Genomic DNA, 16,429 nt, shown 5'->3' with positions numbered 1-16,429 from the left:
CGTTCAGGTAAGTTCAACGGTTCTTCTCCCATGCTTCTGGAAGGAGAGTCCAGCATGGGATATACCCAAGTTCAGTGCTCAAGGGTGGGAGTTTGTTGAACCATGGATTGTCTGTCCTCGCACACCTTCTGAAGCACCCGTCTGCCAAACGCCGCCTCCGCCGAAGCAAAGGTATCTAATTTGTAGTGGCGAATAAAGGTCGTGGGCGTAGTCCATGTTGCAGCCCTGCAGATATCCTCAATGGGCGCCTGTGTCGCCCAAGCCGCAGATGACGCCGCACTCCTTGTCGAGTGTGCCTGTATTCCAGTAGGTGGCCTGGCCGAACTCGCCCGGTAAGCCTCGACTATGCAAAGTCTCACCCATTGACTAACGGTGTTGGGAGACACCTTGAGACCCAGTCTAAGGGAACTAAAAGACACAAACAAGGCCTCAGTCTTACGTATTGCCTTCGTGCGTCTGATGTACAGTTTCAAGGCCCTGCGGACGTCCACCTTGTGCCACTTAAGTATTAAAGGATGATTGCCCTTGGCACAGAAATCCGGCAATATCAATTCCTGAGCCCTGTGGAAGTGAGTATTAACTTTGGGAACAAATGTAGGGTCTAACCTTAATACCACCCTGTCCGGATAAAAGGTACACAAATCCGGTCTAACCGATAGGGCAGACAATTCGGATACCCGCCGGGCCGAAGTAACCGCTACCAAGAAAATTGTCTTCAGAGATAGGAATCGTAACGACACTGTCCTCAAGGGTTCAAAGGGAGGTCCAGTGAGGGCCTGGAGGACCAAGGTCAAATCCCATGTGGGAAAACGCCGAACCGGAGGAGGGTGTGTATTTGCAGCCCCCCTTAAAAAGTCTTTTATCCATGGATGATGGGCCAAGGGGCCCCCATCTTCCCTTCTAATAATAGTCGCCAATGCCGCCACATGTCGTCTCAACGTGTTTGGCGCTAGGCCCTTGTCCAAACCTGTTTGTAAGAATTCCAGAACCGAAAGGACGGAGGAATCTTGAGGTTGCAAATGTCTGGCGGAGCAGAAGGATGTGAAAGCGGTCCATGTCGCCTGATAAATTCGCGTCGTAGAAGGACGTCTAGCAGCCTGAATAGTGGTAATCACGTTGTCGGGAAGATGACAACTCCTTAAACTGTTCCCCTCAAGTGCCAGGCGGTTAGATGGAGCCATTGTGGGTCCGGATGGGGCACAAACCCCTGGCTGAGGGAAATCTGGTTGTCCGGAATCCTCCACGGCGGGGAAACAGAAAGCCCCATGAGGTCCGCGAACCAAGGCCGTCGCGGCCAATGTGGTGCCAACAAGATTATGTCCGCCCTCTCCACGAGAACCTTCCCTATCACCTTTGGGAGAAGCGGAAGGGGGGGAAAGGCATAGAGTAGTGTCTTTGGCCACGGAAGGTGAAGCGCATTGACTCCCTCGGCTCCCGGTGATGCAAACCGGGAGTAAAACCTTGGAAGCTGGGTGTTTTGGTATGTGGCAAACAGATCCACCTCTGGTTCCCCAAAGCGATGTACAATTTCTTGAAAGAGAAGGGGATCGAGTCTCCACTCCGCCGGATCCAGTTCCTGACGGCTGAGCCAATCCGCCTGCTGGTTGTCTTCTCCCGCTATGTGCTCCGCACGTAGAGAGGCAAGGTGATTCTCCGCCCAGTCGAAAAGCAGGACCGTTTCTGTCATGAGTCTGAGTGAGCGCGTCCCGCCCTGGTGATTTAAATGTGCCCTGGTGGCCACATTGTCCGTGCGGACGAGAACATGATGCCCCTCCAGCAGGGGCAAAAAGGCCTGGAGTGCCAAACGGACAGCCCGTAACTCCAGGAAATTGATATTGACAGGTAGTAGGTCCTGGGGTGTCCAGAACCCCTGCGTCACCTGGGAGTTGACATGGGCGCCCCATCCCAGGAGGCTGGCGTCTGTGGTAAGAATGGTATAGGACAGGTGTCCGAAGAGGGAGCCCTGACGCAGCGCCGAGGACCTCCACCATTTCAGAGAGGATCGTAGCTCCTGCCCCACGGAGATCAGCCGGTGGGTATGGCTTAGGCGCCGTCGCTGGTAAGGGAGTAGGGTCCACTGAAGCATGCGGTAGTGGTAACGGGCCCAAGGAACAATGTCCACGCACGACACCAGTGTCCCCAGCACCTTGGACAGTAGGGACAATGGGGCTTTCCGGTGCCGTTGAAGCCTGTTGACCAGTGCGCACACGTTGAGTTGTCTCTCTGTGGAGAGATACACCTTGCTGGAAACTGTGTCCACCACTGCACCCAGATGGGTGAGCCTGGTTGCCGGCACCAAATGACTCTTCGGCACATTGACCGTGAAGCCATGGTGTTGTAGTAAGGTCAACGTGGTCTGCAACTCCCGATGCGCTGTTTTCCGGTCGCTGGACAGAAGGAGAATATCGTCCAGATATGCAAGGATCCGGATGGACTGGGATCGTAGCTTTGCCATCAGCGCATCCAAGAGCTTTGTGAAGGTGCGCGGGGCCGATGAAAGGCCGAATGGCATTGCCCTGTATTGGTAGTGCGCGTTGTGCAGGCAAAAACGAAGAAATTGACGATGCGACGGATGTATAGGGACGTGTAGATAGGCCTCCTTCAGATCGACCGAAGTAAGGAAGTCCCCAGGCCGAATGGAGGCCAGGATAGAACGGAGGGAGGCCATCTTGAACCTTCGGTAGACAATGTATTGGTTCAGACGTTTGAGGTTCAAGATGAGCCTGCAACCCCCTGATGATTTGGGTACGAGGAACACCCGGGAATAAAACCCCGTACCCACCTGGCTGCACGGCACCGGCTCGATTGCCTGAATATCTAAGAGATGCAAAATCTCTTGTTCCAAGAGAGTCTTTCTGGTAGGGTCCCTGGGTACGGGGCAAGCCACAAACTGGCGAGGAGGATTTTGCAGAAATTCGAGGCGTAGCCCCCGAGTTACGGTTGCCAGCACCCATGAATCGGTGGTAACTGCCTGCCAGGTTCCGCTGAAACACTGCAGCCTGCCTCCCAGGGGGGCGTCGTGTAGGCAGTCACTTTGAACGCCGAAAGTTTCGCTGCTGAGATCCTCGAAAGGGACGTCTGGCTTGATGGAAGCCTCTAGACCGATCCTGGAAGTAGGAACGGTCACTCCTATAAGGCGTTGAAAAGGTACCTTGGGAGTAAGTCCGGGCCGGTTGAGTTGTTGGTGGAGTCTGGTCCCACCGAAAGGACTGGCGACGAGAATATGGTCCAGTCCTTCGGTCCTGGCGCCGGTACGATCTAGGGAGGACCTTCCTTTTATCTTTATCCTCCACCAAAACAGGGTCGAGAGCCTCCCCAAACAGTTTAGAGCCCTCAAAGGGGGCGGAGGACAATGCCCACTTCGATTTGGCGTCCACCTGCCAGTTTCTCAGCCACAGAAGGCGTCGAGAAGATATGGTGGACGCCATAGCCCTGGAGGCGAATTTAGCGGCATGTAGAGTGGCGTCCGTTGAAAATTCCGCCGTCGCCAAGAGTTTATTTAGGTCTTGTCTCAATCGGGTGTCCTCAGGACCCAGCCGGGCCTGGACCTCCTGAATCCACATAATGGATGCCCGACTGAAAAAAGAGGCAGTAGATGCAGCTCGAAGAGCCCAAGCAGCCATCTGATGCGTCTTCTTCAAGAGCTTCTCCGCCCTTCGCTCGTCAGGCTTGAGGCTATCCGCATTGTCCGAGGGCACAACCGCCGTGGAGACTAGTGTGGCCACTGGCTTGTCCACGGGGGGAAACACCAACAGATCTTCCATGGCATCATCAAACGTATAAAATCTGCGCTCCAAGTTCGAAGGGCCTTGTGCCGCAGCCGGATGTTGCCACGGGCGCTTAACGTTCTGAAGGAAAATGTCTAGCGCCGGCACCTTGTCTGATTCTTTGACGGGCTCCTTGCACAAAGTAGCTGAAGTGCGACGGCCATCCCCCGATTCCGCCGGAGCCACTGCTCCCGGCACGTCCAGGGCCTGCTTGGCTTTGTGCAATAGCACCCGGAATAAAGAAGGCTTAAACAGACCTGCCATAGCCGGCTGCTCGGGAAAGGAAAACTCGTCATCTGACAGATCCATCCCGTGGTCGCTGTCCTGCTCAAAATTGGAATGGTCATCTGCCATGGAATCCAACCCAGTAGGGGGCGGTGGAATAGGCCAGAGATCTCTGGGTTGAGTGGCTTGCAAAGGGAAGGAATGAGCGCGCTGGGTAGCTGCTGCTATGCCTTGAGTGTAGGCACTGGCTACCATGTCTTGAATAGCAGGTGAGAAAGCCTGCCAAGCCTCTGATTGCTCTCTCAGCCCCGCTGCCGTGGGTGTAAAAGTAGCAGAGGGACCGTAAGCTGTCTGCATCCCATGCTGTGGCATGACCTGGCCATGAGAGGATGAAGGCCGCTCAGATCTGACAGTAGGTGAAGGCAAAGGCGGAGGAGGGCACTGTGAAGCCTGCCTGTCAGGTGACCAGTCTCTATCAGTTGCAGTCCCTTGACATCCCAAGGCCATGCTGGGTGAAAGGGAAGATGGAGGAAGAGGCTGGAATGGGTGTATAATCAGTCCCCCTGGAGTTGGGGGGGACAAGGCCGATTCTAGGCGTTGTTCAAGAGCCTTAATTTTCCTCTCAGCTTCACGAAGAGCTGAAGTTGACTGAGAGGACTTGATCTTGGGCTTGCCCGAAGATTTCTCCTTATTTTTTACAGCCACCTTGCTTGGCTGGGCCTGCTCCTCCTCCCTAGTGACCTCGATTTTATCAGCCATCATAATATAGGGGCAGCGTACTCACAATCACGATCTCAAGCTTTTAGAAAAACTGGTTCTGCACTGAGAAGCCCACTCGTAAGTGAGGCTGTGTGTGCAATCCTGGTGGCTAGCCACAATTTCATTGGCTGCCAGGCCTCGGTGTCAGCCTCAGCGACAGTATCGAGGCAGATTAGGAGCCCTGCGACTGTTTGGCAGCCTGCCATTTCGCGCCAATTTTGACAGCCGATTTGATTTTCGCGCCTTCGGGGGCTCCAAAAATGGCGGGCGCAACAATTGTATAGCCTCAGCAGACGAGGCAGCCACCCACAGAGACTCCAAGAGACCTTGCTCTTCAGTAGCGTTGCTTTTCCTGACAGGCGCCATAGGCAGCTAGAAAAACGCCGCCGCGATCGCTCACTGTGCTCTCGGAGCGATCAGCTGTTGAGCGGCTGTCAATTAGCCGCCGCGGCGGCGCGAATCTCTTGCCGCCCCCGTCAATGGGGGAGGGCGGACCTCCCCCACCTGGGGTGTTAGGGCTAAGTCTGGCCTCGGAGGTCAGTGACTTGAAGCCCCGTTGCTCCTTCTCAGGGCAGTACCCGCGGGAGGAAGAGGCCCCATAAGGAGGAATGGTGGGGGCGCTGCCCGCGGAGGGCAGGAAACCCCAAGCCGATCACGAACCTGTGGTAAAAGAAAGGAAAAAAGATTACAAGGTTCAAACATAATTTAATTAAACATTATTTTCACTTATACTTATCCCGGAGGAAAAAAACTCAAGTCCTTAACCTCGACTGAGTTTTTTAAAACTGACTCCTTGGGGCAGCAAGGGGGCGGTATCTAATTATTATGTATTTATGTTAATTTAAAACTCAGTCCTACCAATAAGACTGGAGCTAAACCCATGCTGGACTCTCCTTCCAGAAGCATGGGAGAATAGACAATTTGCTCTTGGCTTATAGTGGGTTATATAAGAAACACCCACGATATGGTGGTGGGGTATGTGTGTGTGTTGGGATGGTGGGCATTGTTTTGCACTATGCACTGTTTTATGTTTGTGTATATTAACCTTGTTAAAAAATCAATAAAAATATACTTTAAAAAAAAGGTAATAGAAAGGGGTGACAGCAATTGAAGTCCAGTATCTGGAGGTCTGCAGATCCTTCACTTTTGGCTCAATGGAATATGTTTAGTGATTACATAAAGATCACGAAAAAGAACCTGTAGTTGAGTTACATGCCTTGATGCACGTACATAAAATGTAACAAACACAGGCCAAATTGTATGGAATGCATTGATATACATTTAGAATATATTTAGAATGATTTATATATCATATGTTGTAGCAAACAAAAATCAGGAAGGGCACACATGTTGCTTTGGAATTTTTCAAAATTCCCATTTTTAAACTGCAAAGTTCTCTTGACTAGGAATTCAGACTACAGTCCTATGTCCATAATTCTATTTCAGGAAGGGTTAATAATAATCATAAATCAAAAATAATGACTTCAAATGACCTACATACACTTCTACCTACATACGAGGCCATCTCAAAACAAAGAGTCAATTGTAAAGCCATGGTACTTATTTTAGACTTTGAAGATACTACAGAAAAGGCCTATCAATGCTTAAGAGCTGAAAGACTTAATTACAAACACACACACACATACACACACAAATGTAAAATGGGGATCACTGCTCTGAGTATCTGATGGAAATGGTAAATACATACGTTAACATACTCACTGATTTTTTTTTAATCAGCTGGGAATCTTGCTCATTCCAAGTATGTATTTCCATTTTTTAAAATCATGCCAGTAGCACACAGAGGGCTTGGTTAAGAGCACTGAACTGACCAGCTGCTAACAAAGCTGGCCTGAGGTTCAAACCCCAATCAAAGCACCAATGACAAAGAGGCAAAGCAAGCATTAGAGGCAGAGGAAAGATCATAGCAAAGGAAGCATCCACAGGAAGAAAATGGACCCAGAAAACCAACCTGCTTTATCAGAAAACCAACCTGCTTTATCCAATTGTTCTTGTGCACCCCACAAGTTCATTTAAAAAACTTAAAAAACTTTCTTAACCTGTGCCATAAACATCTTTAGTCTACCAACAAAAAAAACCCCATCTCCAACAAATTTTCAGCTACAACAGGTTAAAAATACTGAAGCTGTAATCACATAATCAGCATGATAAAAATTCTGATAGACAGAAGGCAAAGCTTTCATACAGTGCTAGAAAGAGGACAGATCAGCCATGCTAGAGCCCACATTTCTCCCCACCTCAGGCAGCGTGTTGTTAGCATTATCTAGAGAGGCAACCTCCAAACTTGGAGTCTCAGCTCTGATTTGAAGCACCTCTTCCATTCCAACACTGCTAGTGGAATCTTGAGATTGCAGCAACAAGTTGATGTGATCTGATATGGCATCATCGGCAGCCGAATCGCTGTTTAGCTAGAGACAAAAAGGAATCCATTCATGTTTTACAAAATAAAGTCAACATGTGTTCATACATAAATATAAAGCAAAACACAGGCATGAGGCTACCCTTTCTATTCATTAGACTATATTCTGAGTCTATCTCTCATGCTTAAAAATATAACAGGACTTCTCATAAGGACAAAGATAATATAATAAATAATACTGATGAAGAACATGCATTGGCTAATTCATCAGAAGTATTGTTTTAGCACTAGTTTTACTCAAAATATATGAACAGATGTCTTGCTGTCCCAAATACTGAGTTAACTACACAGTATATTAATTATTTTTCCACTGCCGAATCTCAGATTCCAAAAATGTAAAACTTCTGTATTATCAGTACACCCAGAATAATTTCTAAATACATTAAATGTGTTTGATAATCAAAGTCCCTATTAGAGACAGCCAACTACTTCTCTTTTTTCAATTGTTTAGCTAATCATAACCCTAATCAAACTTATGATTTAAAATAAACTAGAAATTTAATTACTAATCAAATTAAACATTATTGTTTTTAAATTCTATTTCTTAGAGCAGAGGTCTTCAAGCATAGCTGGCTAGAGAATTCTGGTAGTTGAAGTCCACAAGTCTTCAAGTTGCCAAGTTTGGGGACCCCTGTCTTAGAGTTTAGGTAAACGTAAATTTCCCATGGTATGATTGTCCAGCTACAAAAATGACAGTTGTGATGTCCTGCACAAATAATCATGGACTCAGAGGAAGCAGAGACTGTGGAGGGGCTAGGCAGGTGTTCTGTACTCCTGGCACCTGAGAGTGACAGTGAAAGTGATGAGGGCTCATGGTCAGAACAATCAGGGCCTTCTGCACTTCTGGCATGAGTGAATCAACACTTCCTGTCAGGAATAAATCAGCACTTCCTGTCTTAAGTGACTCAGGAGAAGAGGAGGAGCTTCTTCAGGATGCTAGGGTGCGAAGAGCATCTAAGAGACTTGACTGGTTGGCTAGGAGAAGGGTCACTCATGAGTAGTACTGCTGGGTAATGAGTCATGCCCTCAGGGTATTTAGGAATGAGCAAAGCCCAGAGAACAATAGATTATTCTGGCTTCTAGTTTTGTGATCATTGTCTTGCATTTGAAAGAACATTTTTGGCTTTAAGAAGGTCTTTAAACTTCAAAGATTACACCGGTGCCTCTTTGCTTCTGATTATTTCCAGCTGGGTAATTATTATTTGTGCTTCTCTCTTTTTCTGGGACTCTTGCCAGCTGAAATATCCTCCCTGATTGTTTTGGTAAAGACATTTATAGCTTTTTGCTTTCTCCAAACAACTTTCACTGCATTCAAAAAACTTTCCTTGTAAATATACTCCTTATACAAAGTAAATTCCTTTATTATTTAAATCCAGTGATCTGTATTTGATTGCTGAGGGGCTCAGTGCTAGAACATAACAGAAGGTTACTTTGAAATACCAATATCTTTCAAAGACATATTGGCACATTATGTCTGACATATATATTCAAGAACCTCCTTATGCTTTATTGACATATATATGTAATTTTAATTTTAAAAATTCAGCAAAAAAACATGTGGTACACACACACACACACACACACACATATATATGAGCTGTGATGTTCCTTCAATATACCAGGGTGATTCGACACAAAAAACATGTAACCCTTCCCTGGTACAGAGCTGAAGGGATTGGATACTGTAGCCTAGAGGTTAATTCTCTGCCTTACAAGGCAAAGGTTGCAAGTTCAAGTCCCAGTGAGGGTATGGCTAGCTGATGAGGACAAAATAAGGCCAAAATAGATCTATCCTAGTCTTCCTTAATTTTCAAATTCAGCAAAAACATGTGACACATACAAACATATATATATATATGTGTGTATGTCAATATATATGAAAACCTATTCCAAATCCCATTCTGCTATGTCTTTTTTTATTAGAAGCCCTTAGGACAAGTGTCATTAACAGTTGAAGCCAATTTCGTTGGGTAACCCCTATTCCAAATGTAGAAAGATCTATGATTGTGTCCCAAAGTCATAAGCTGCCGACCCTTCCTGCAAATGAGAAACCAAGAGGCAGCCTTGAAGGTTAAATCCAAGGGCTGCTATTCTGATGCAAAAACCATCTGTGTTTTACCATTTGGGAATGTGATAGTATCTGACTTGCACTCAAGCCTTCTTCTTCTGAGGATTCATCAGTATCTTCTTGGTTGGTCAGGTTCAAGCTGGGAGTGCTACCGGAATACTGATATTCTTGGAGAGATGGCGTGTCCCCTTTCTCAATACTGTCCAGTGAACGTCTACGGACGCCCCAATTGAAGTTGTCCATGCTCTCTCCCTGTAATGAGAATGAAGTTTATTCCAACATGTTTAAGCCACCCCAGATGCTGAAATGAACACAGCAAAACAAAGCCACACAAATACTGAATTCACTGAGAGCAGAGTTTCAATCAGCCCTTCAAGTTCATGGCATGTTTAAATTTTATTAACATGGCTTTCCCTTTCAAAGCGTTTAAATACATGGCAACATAATTTATCGCAATATTTTATTTCAGAGATTCTCTTCAGAACTAAATGGGCTTAAAAATGGTCTACAACCATATATCCTTTGCAGTTAACCAAGATCACCTGACTTTCAAGCACAGACAGACAAATACACTACAGATGACAACAGATGAAACAAGCCACTGCACCAGGCTGCAACTTACCTGCAGCTCCTGGTTCGCAAAAAGAAAAACACACATAATTAGAACGAGGACAAACACTTAAAGATACTTTTTAATGGAGGCTATTTTATATTGTATAAGCTTGCCAGCAGTAGAAGCCTGATTCAAGCTCCGGAAATACTTTTTTTTTTTGGTCAAGCCCCCTTATTATTTAATTGGTTTTAGAAAAATTGGTGCAAAAACATTATGAGACAAACACTTAAAACAGATGGCTATGGCACATTTTTCAGTGTTAACATATATTAAAACTAATTTTGAGAACGGCTTGAAAATAACTGCAGTGAAAATTCAAAATGGACTTTATCTACATTTGTTTGATTCAATGTAAAATATGTAAATTTTATTCAGTGCAAGAAAGCATAAACATTTGAGCTAATCTTGGTCTTGATAACCACGTTTGGCTATTACAGTTTTCATTCCTCTTTGGGTAACCTTCCCAGGTGCTTAGAATTTAAATTTGATATTGATTCATTACGGGTATTTTATGGTCACAAAAGCAATCCTGCAATCCTGTTAAATTTGTACTAACTCAAAGTCACTCAGAATGAGATCTCTGGCTACGGAGGGGAGAGGGTCTTAAATGTGGTTTCACCATTTCCAAAACACCTAAAACACCCAACTGCATTTTTCCTGCTCTTTTTTGAGCCAATGAAGCATGAGGGAAATGCTTCAAAGAAGGGCTAAGCAGTTGGAAGTGTTGTGATGGTTCTGAGATCAAAATTTCAGAGATTACAGTTCTGGTAGTCATTCGGATTACTGGAGATAGGAGAGAAGAAAAGCTATTTCTTGGTAGAAAGAACTTGAGAATTGCTAAAATTCCTCATCTACAGGAGTTTTGTTTCCAGAAGTATAAAAGATTTATGTGAATACCCCCTTCCATCTCCATAGGGATGGTGTCTTTGTAGGACTGTTCAGCTTTTCCTAATCTCCCCTTGGATATTTTCCTGCACTGCAACTGTATATTATAAATGACAGTTATTACATTTTACTATTTAAAAACAGAGAAAAATGCAGATAAAGATGATAAATGCACCATGAACCCAGACACAATATGAATGGCTGAAAATCAAATCAATTTCAACACAGTCCTCATGTCAATATACATTGTTCAGTATTCATTGAGGTTGTAAATACCTGTAAATCTATACTTTTTGTACAGCTTCATTTGGCTTTCTACAGTTGTATTCTCAATTATATATATTGCTATACTCTTTAATTCATTAAGCAGGAAATTGGTCAGGTACTGTTCATATTTCTACGTATCAAGTTAGATCATAGTAAAAAGCAAAGGGAGCAGCTAGTATGAACGAAAGAGCTCATGATACTCATGATATGCCAAACAAATGTGCTTTTCCCCCCTCCAAGCAGGAAGTTCAAAGAATGGCATGCATGGATTTTTTTTAGTGCTTTGATTAAATACAGTACAAGCTTACAGCAAAAGGAAAGGACAGGATCTCAAAGTTGTTATTTTTTCTTGAAGAATAGACTTGAAGGAAGCTACCATGACACAGCCTTACCTCTGCATCTTCCAATTCAACATCTAAAAAGTCAAAATCCTTAAAAACTCCAAACTGTTGTTCACTTGTGTTATCTTCGACAACCACTTCTTCTTCTTGAATTACTTCCTCTGTTGCTGAAATAAGACTCGTTTGCTGGTCCCCAGCGTCTAAGTCTTCATTAGAAGAAAAGATAACCTACAGTGTCATCAGTAACAGAGGTAATAAGCATGAGTAAAATTGGAGTACCAATTTGGAATATCAATCTGTAAAATTACAGATGTTGTAAGATAGAGGACAGGAGCTGATGGAATTATATTTAAAGGTCGTTGATCACTAACAAGACATTGTTACGATGTAAAAGCTTTCTAGTTCTTAAGCTAGCGATATAATAATTTAACATTAGTATAAAATTGCCTTTAATATGGACACATGCTTCTTTCAGGAATTTAAAATTACTCACAGAAGGGTTCTTGGGAATTCCTAATTCTGGACCACAAAGAGATAATACATTCATTAGTTTCTCCCTTGTTCGTCGCTAGAAAAGAAAACAAAGTACGTATAAATATTTAAATGATGCTTGCTTTCTTTTGTTTCATAAAAAAGATGCTTTCTACATTTTAAGATTTACGCAATGGATCACCTGAGATAACTGTGGCCTCTTCCAGCTCACAGGAACCAAAGCATTGGAATTTGAACCAGAGGAAGTGGAAGATGTACTTCTTGTAACAGCAATGACTTTAGCTTTGCCATTCCTACCCGCTGCACTGTGCTGGTCACCGTATTTGTTCCCAATAATAGGGGTCTATAAAATGAAGACAAAGTAGGTTTTTCAGGTCAACATATTGTCCAATTTCACAAAGGTGTGTAAGACAGTGTTTGTTTACTATGCTGTGTGTACAGTGTGCAGTAACCAGCAATGCCTATATAGCATGCAAAGCCGCAAACTATGATCTATAAATATCATATCCAAGCTTGTAGGACATATTAATGTGGTAACTATTTGAAGTTGTGGAGAAAGATTGGGTTTTTTAAAATCTTTTCCAGGGAGTGAACATTCTTTCCAGAACCTTTTCATTCGTTTCACCAATCTTCTCATTTTATAGGGCAGAAATCAGCTTTTTTTTTTGACGGCCAACTAATGGCAAGCTGCATAAAGGGATGTTGAGGTCAGGGTTGGCTAGAAATAGACACTAGAAACACTTCTTCTTTTATTGATAAAGGCAAGATAACAGAATATGGAAAATCTGAGCATTTGTTCTTCTCTCCCTTTTATACCTAATTTTTATTCTTGGGATCCTGGAATGAAATGAAGGGAACAAAAGTGTTCCCTCTGTTTCCACTTTTTCTTTGGCTCATACCATTGTTTAAGGACTGTTTTCAAATACTGAGTGATTATATAGTTTAATTTAATTTAATTTATTAGATTTGTATGCCGTCCCTCTCCACAGACTTGGGGCGGCATACAAAAGAAAAAATAGTTGTACTTTCTTCCATCAAAATTCAGGGAAATTTGAAAGACTTCGGGATGGGATGTTTTAGTTTGAACTCAGAACTACCCATTATTTCCACATATGTGCACATTTCTAATTTCAAGTTAAAATCTTACATTCTTGTGGGGCTGCGTTACTAGCTGCCCAGGGTCACATGAGCCACAGGCTAGACATGCCTGACTTAGTAGAAAATTAAACATGCAAAATCTTAAATTTTACTTAAAAAAAGCTTTACCTCTGATATATCAAAATGAAAATCTAACGTCTTCCCAGGCAGTTCTTTGGAAACATTATTAAAAATTTTTGTAAATGAAATTTCAGGCGAGCTTATGTCACCACCATAAGATTTTGGAATATCATTTGGTACAACAAGACTGGCTGAACGCGACACCACCAATTTCAAAATATTAAGCGCTTCCTTCCAGCAGGGACTCTATTAATAAAGACAGGAAAAAAAGACACATATACTCCCATTAATCAGAATAATAACTTAAAAATACAAAAACCTACGATATCTGAAGTATCAATATAAAACTCTTACATTTCTAAGAACAAGTCAACAAATGTGATGTTGAATTTTTAACATAAATACAGGTTAAATCCTTGAAGAAAAACCTGCTTTACAGAATAGAAGAAGATGCATGAAGCTTCTTTCTTTTTGTTATTAAATAGTTTCATCTCTTTTCAGCTCCACAGTTGCTTAAGGCACTCCTGGGTTTTTCTGCATATGTGTGCATGCACAGCTGCACCACTTTCTTAAAGAAAGAGGTGCTTTGCATATACCCCTTCACATTTCAAAGTATGTTTTTCAAAGAATTTCTACAGGCCTACCGTTTACCGCTTACAAGTATGCGAATGTTAATTATGCATGCTAAAGTATTTAGCTTTGTAGCTGATACTTAGAACTTAATTACTGTATTTTTTGGAGTATAAGACACACTTCCTCCCCCCCTAAGAGACAGTGAAAAATTGAGTGCGTCTTATACAGCAAATGTAGTCCCACCCAACCACCCAGTGGCCTACACTCTCTGCCTTCCAGCAATTTGCCTCTTTTCAGCAAACAGCCTGTTCCAGTTTTGGCATAGCCTGATTAACACAAGCAGATGATTTGGATGGCCTCCCGACCATCAGCAGTTTCAGGCTGCAGGGATTGCCGTTGCCTATTGCTGCCTCAGTACATAGAGAGGCAGATTTTTTTTTCTTGTGCTAATCGAGTCCCCGGAGAGGGGTGGCACATAAATCCAATTAATAAATCCAAACAAACAAACAGGCTGGGCTGAAGCTGAGACTGGCTGTTTGCTGCAAGGAGGCAAATTGCTGGGAGGCAGACACAGATTTTTCCCCCTTGTCTTCCTCCCCCAAAAAGGTAGGTGCATCTTATACTCCAAAAAATATGGTACTTTTCTCAGTTATTTTACAATCACTTGGTTTAAATTAACAGCAATTTCACAACAGGCAATCGGGTAAAGCTAATTTTCGATAGAAGGGCTGCTTCAGTTGCTTAATTTCAGAATATGGAGGTGGAGAGGTCAAACTCTCAAATTCTCTTAGTAATCAGAGGAAGAGGGCAACACCACAGGAATAGAGTTGGCTAAGTGCGTTTGCTTTATTTTATGATGAACTTCAAAAACAATATATCCAATTGAAAGGTCAGAAAATGGGATGAGAAATCAGCACAGCAGGTCTTGCTTTCAAATTGCTGAGAGATTGGTTCCACTTGATAAAATTTGAAAAAAGAGTGATCATCAACGGCTCCCTTTCATCACCACATGATTTGTCATCACAACAAAAATATGCCCTATCATAACAATATATCCAGATTAAAGTTCAATAATGAACATTTTGCCCACAAAGAGCTCCTTTATGTGAACCTTAATCAAGAAGTCTCTAACGGTTTAGTCAAAATGGAGAATTATAGTTACATTTAATAAAGTCTTAAACTATGAATTTATAATCCTCTGCTTTTCTTAAAAAAATGAGATGTGGATAATTTAAATATCCTTATTTCTCTTCTCATCAAAACTCGATAGGATTCTGCTTATTTATATTTCATTTTTGCATCATGGCTATGAATGTTGCATACAACTTTTGTAGCTAAAGTACTGATTAGGAAGCAAAAGCCTCAATATGAAAGCTTAGAAGAGAAGAAAACAAATGATAAGGCAATGCAAACTTGAATCAGCATTGCTACATTTCTAAGAAGTTCAATCACTCATACAAATTTATCAACTGTAATATCATATAAGAAGGGACAATTCAATTTTTCTTGATAAACCCAAGCTTTTTTTGTATTATTGTTCAATGAACAGTAACAATAAAAGAATATTTGTAGCTCAGAGTTGAAATAATGAGTCCTTGGTGTTCTGAGCTTTTGGCAATGGTTTGCTCTTCGAATTTACCATTTACCATCAAATGTTTTATTACCATATGTGTGTGTGCGCGCGCATGCCTTGTGTGACGCTGTGATCAGTTGGTCACGTGATTGATTGTTCGTTTGCTGCTATATTTAAATTCCGAGGAGCTGGATTGGTTCTTTTGCTGATTGATCATTCCAATGGCCTGGTTTCTTAACTGTTCATGTGCTGTGAATTTATTGAATCCTGGTATTCTACCAAAGGAGTAATTGACAAGCATATTGATTTAGATCCAGCATATGAGCTGTGATGGTACAGTGGTTAGAATGCAGTACTGCAGGCTACTTCTGCTGACTGCCGGCTGCCACCAGTTGGGCAGTTTTAGTCTCACCGGATCAAGGTTGACTCAGCCTTCCATCCTTCAAAGGTGGGTAAAACAAGGATGCAGATTGTTGGGGGCAATATGCTGTAAACCGCTTAGAGAGTGCTGTAAAGCACCATGAAGCAGTACATAAGTCTAAGAGCTAACTGCTATTGCTATGATACCTTGAGAAACAGCACCATTCGAATGACCAATCAACAACGGAACCAATCAGCTGCTCAGAATTTAAATATAGCAGCAAACTAACGATCAATCACACGAACAGCTGAACATATTGGCACATAAGACATATATAAGCTTAAGAACAGCACAGTAAGATGCTTCAACCAAAGTCCTGCTGCTGATGTTACATAGCCCGGTAATGAAATGTTTGGGAGCTAAATGGCAAGCTCGGAGGACAAACCACCACCAAAAGCTCAGAAGGCATCAAGTGCTCCTCAATGAACAGTACTAAAAATGGTACTAAAATAATCTACATATGCTCCTTATTTTCTGAAAAGGCATATGTTAACAAGCGTAAATATTGCCAGAGATTAAATTAAATTGACTACTTAGAAACCTTATTTCTAATTGCCACAGGATAAGAAGATTAGTGGGATACTATCTATATCCACATTTTGCTGCTAAAGCATTCTAGTAGCTGTATCTATTTGGGAGAGACATAATTCAAACACACTATTAGATGCAAAATTCATTTGGGTAAAAATACCCCATGCAGAATTTGGATTTATGAGTAATTTTCTTTTGAAAACTTGTATTAAGTTTCAACTGATTACAACTGAAATATTCCATCCAGGAATTTTTA

At 42.8% G+C, this 16,429-nt stretch overlaps 1 protein-coding gene across 8 annotated transcripts in view; it reads right to left on the bottom strand.

The window, feature by feature from the left end:
* FRYL (FRY like transcription coactivator) overlaps positions 1 to 16,429 on the bottom strand; it is a 204,614-nt gene that overhangs the window by 25,611 nt on the left and 162,574 nt on the right. For 6 of the 8 annotated variants that reach the window (XM_070757172.1, XM_070757171.1, XM_070757166.1 and 3 more), the window contains 6 exons: positions 13,124 to 13,321; positions 12,039 to 12,200; positions 11,859 to 11,933; positions 11,417 to 11,593; positions 9,311 to 9,511; positions 7,010 to 7,180 (listed from right to left, as the gene is read on the bottom strand). In XM_070757172.1, the coding sequence (XP_070613273.1) occupies positions 7,010 to 7,180; positions 9,311 to 9,511; positions 11,417 to 11,593; positions 11,859 to 11,933; positions 12,039 to 12,200; positions 13,124 to 13,321 (984 nt within the window). The remainder of the gene's footprint in view (positions 1 to 7,009; positions 7,181 to 9,310; positions 9,512 to 11,416; positions 11,594 to 11,858; positions 11,934 to 12,038; positions 12,201 to 13,123; positions 13,322 to 16,429) is intronic. The other 2 variants (XM_070757169.1, XM_070757170.1) reach the window with 1 other exon arrangement.

This window comes from Erythrolamprus reginae, chromosome 7 (genome assembly GCF_031021105.1).
Source record: "Erythrolamprus reginae isolate rEryReg1 chromosome 7, rEryReg1.hap1, whole genome shotgun sequence".
Lineage (NCBI taxonomy): Eukaryota > Metazoa > Chordata > Lepidosauria > Squamata > Dipsadidae > Erythrolamprus > Erythrolamprus reginae.
The sequence above is the reverse complement of the archived record's forward strand: the minus strand, read 5'-3'. Positions and strand labels throughout refer to the sequence as shown.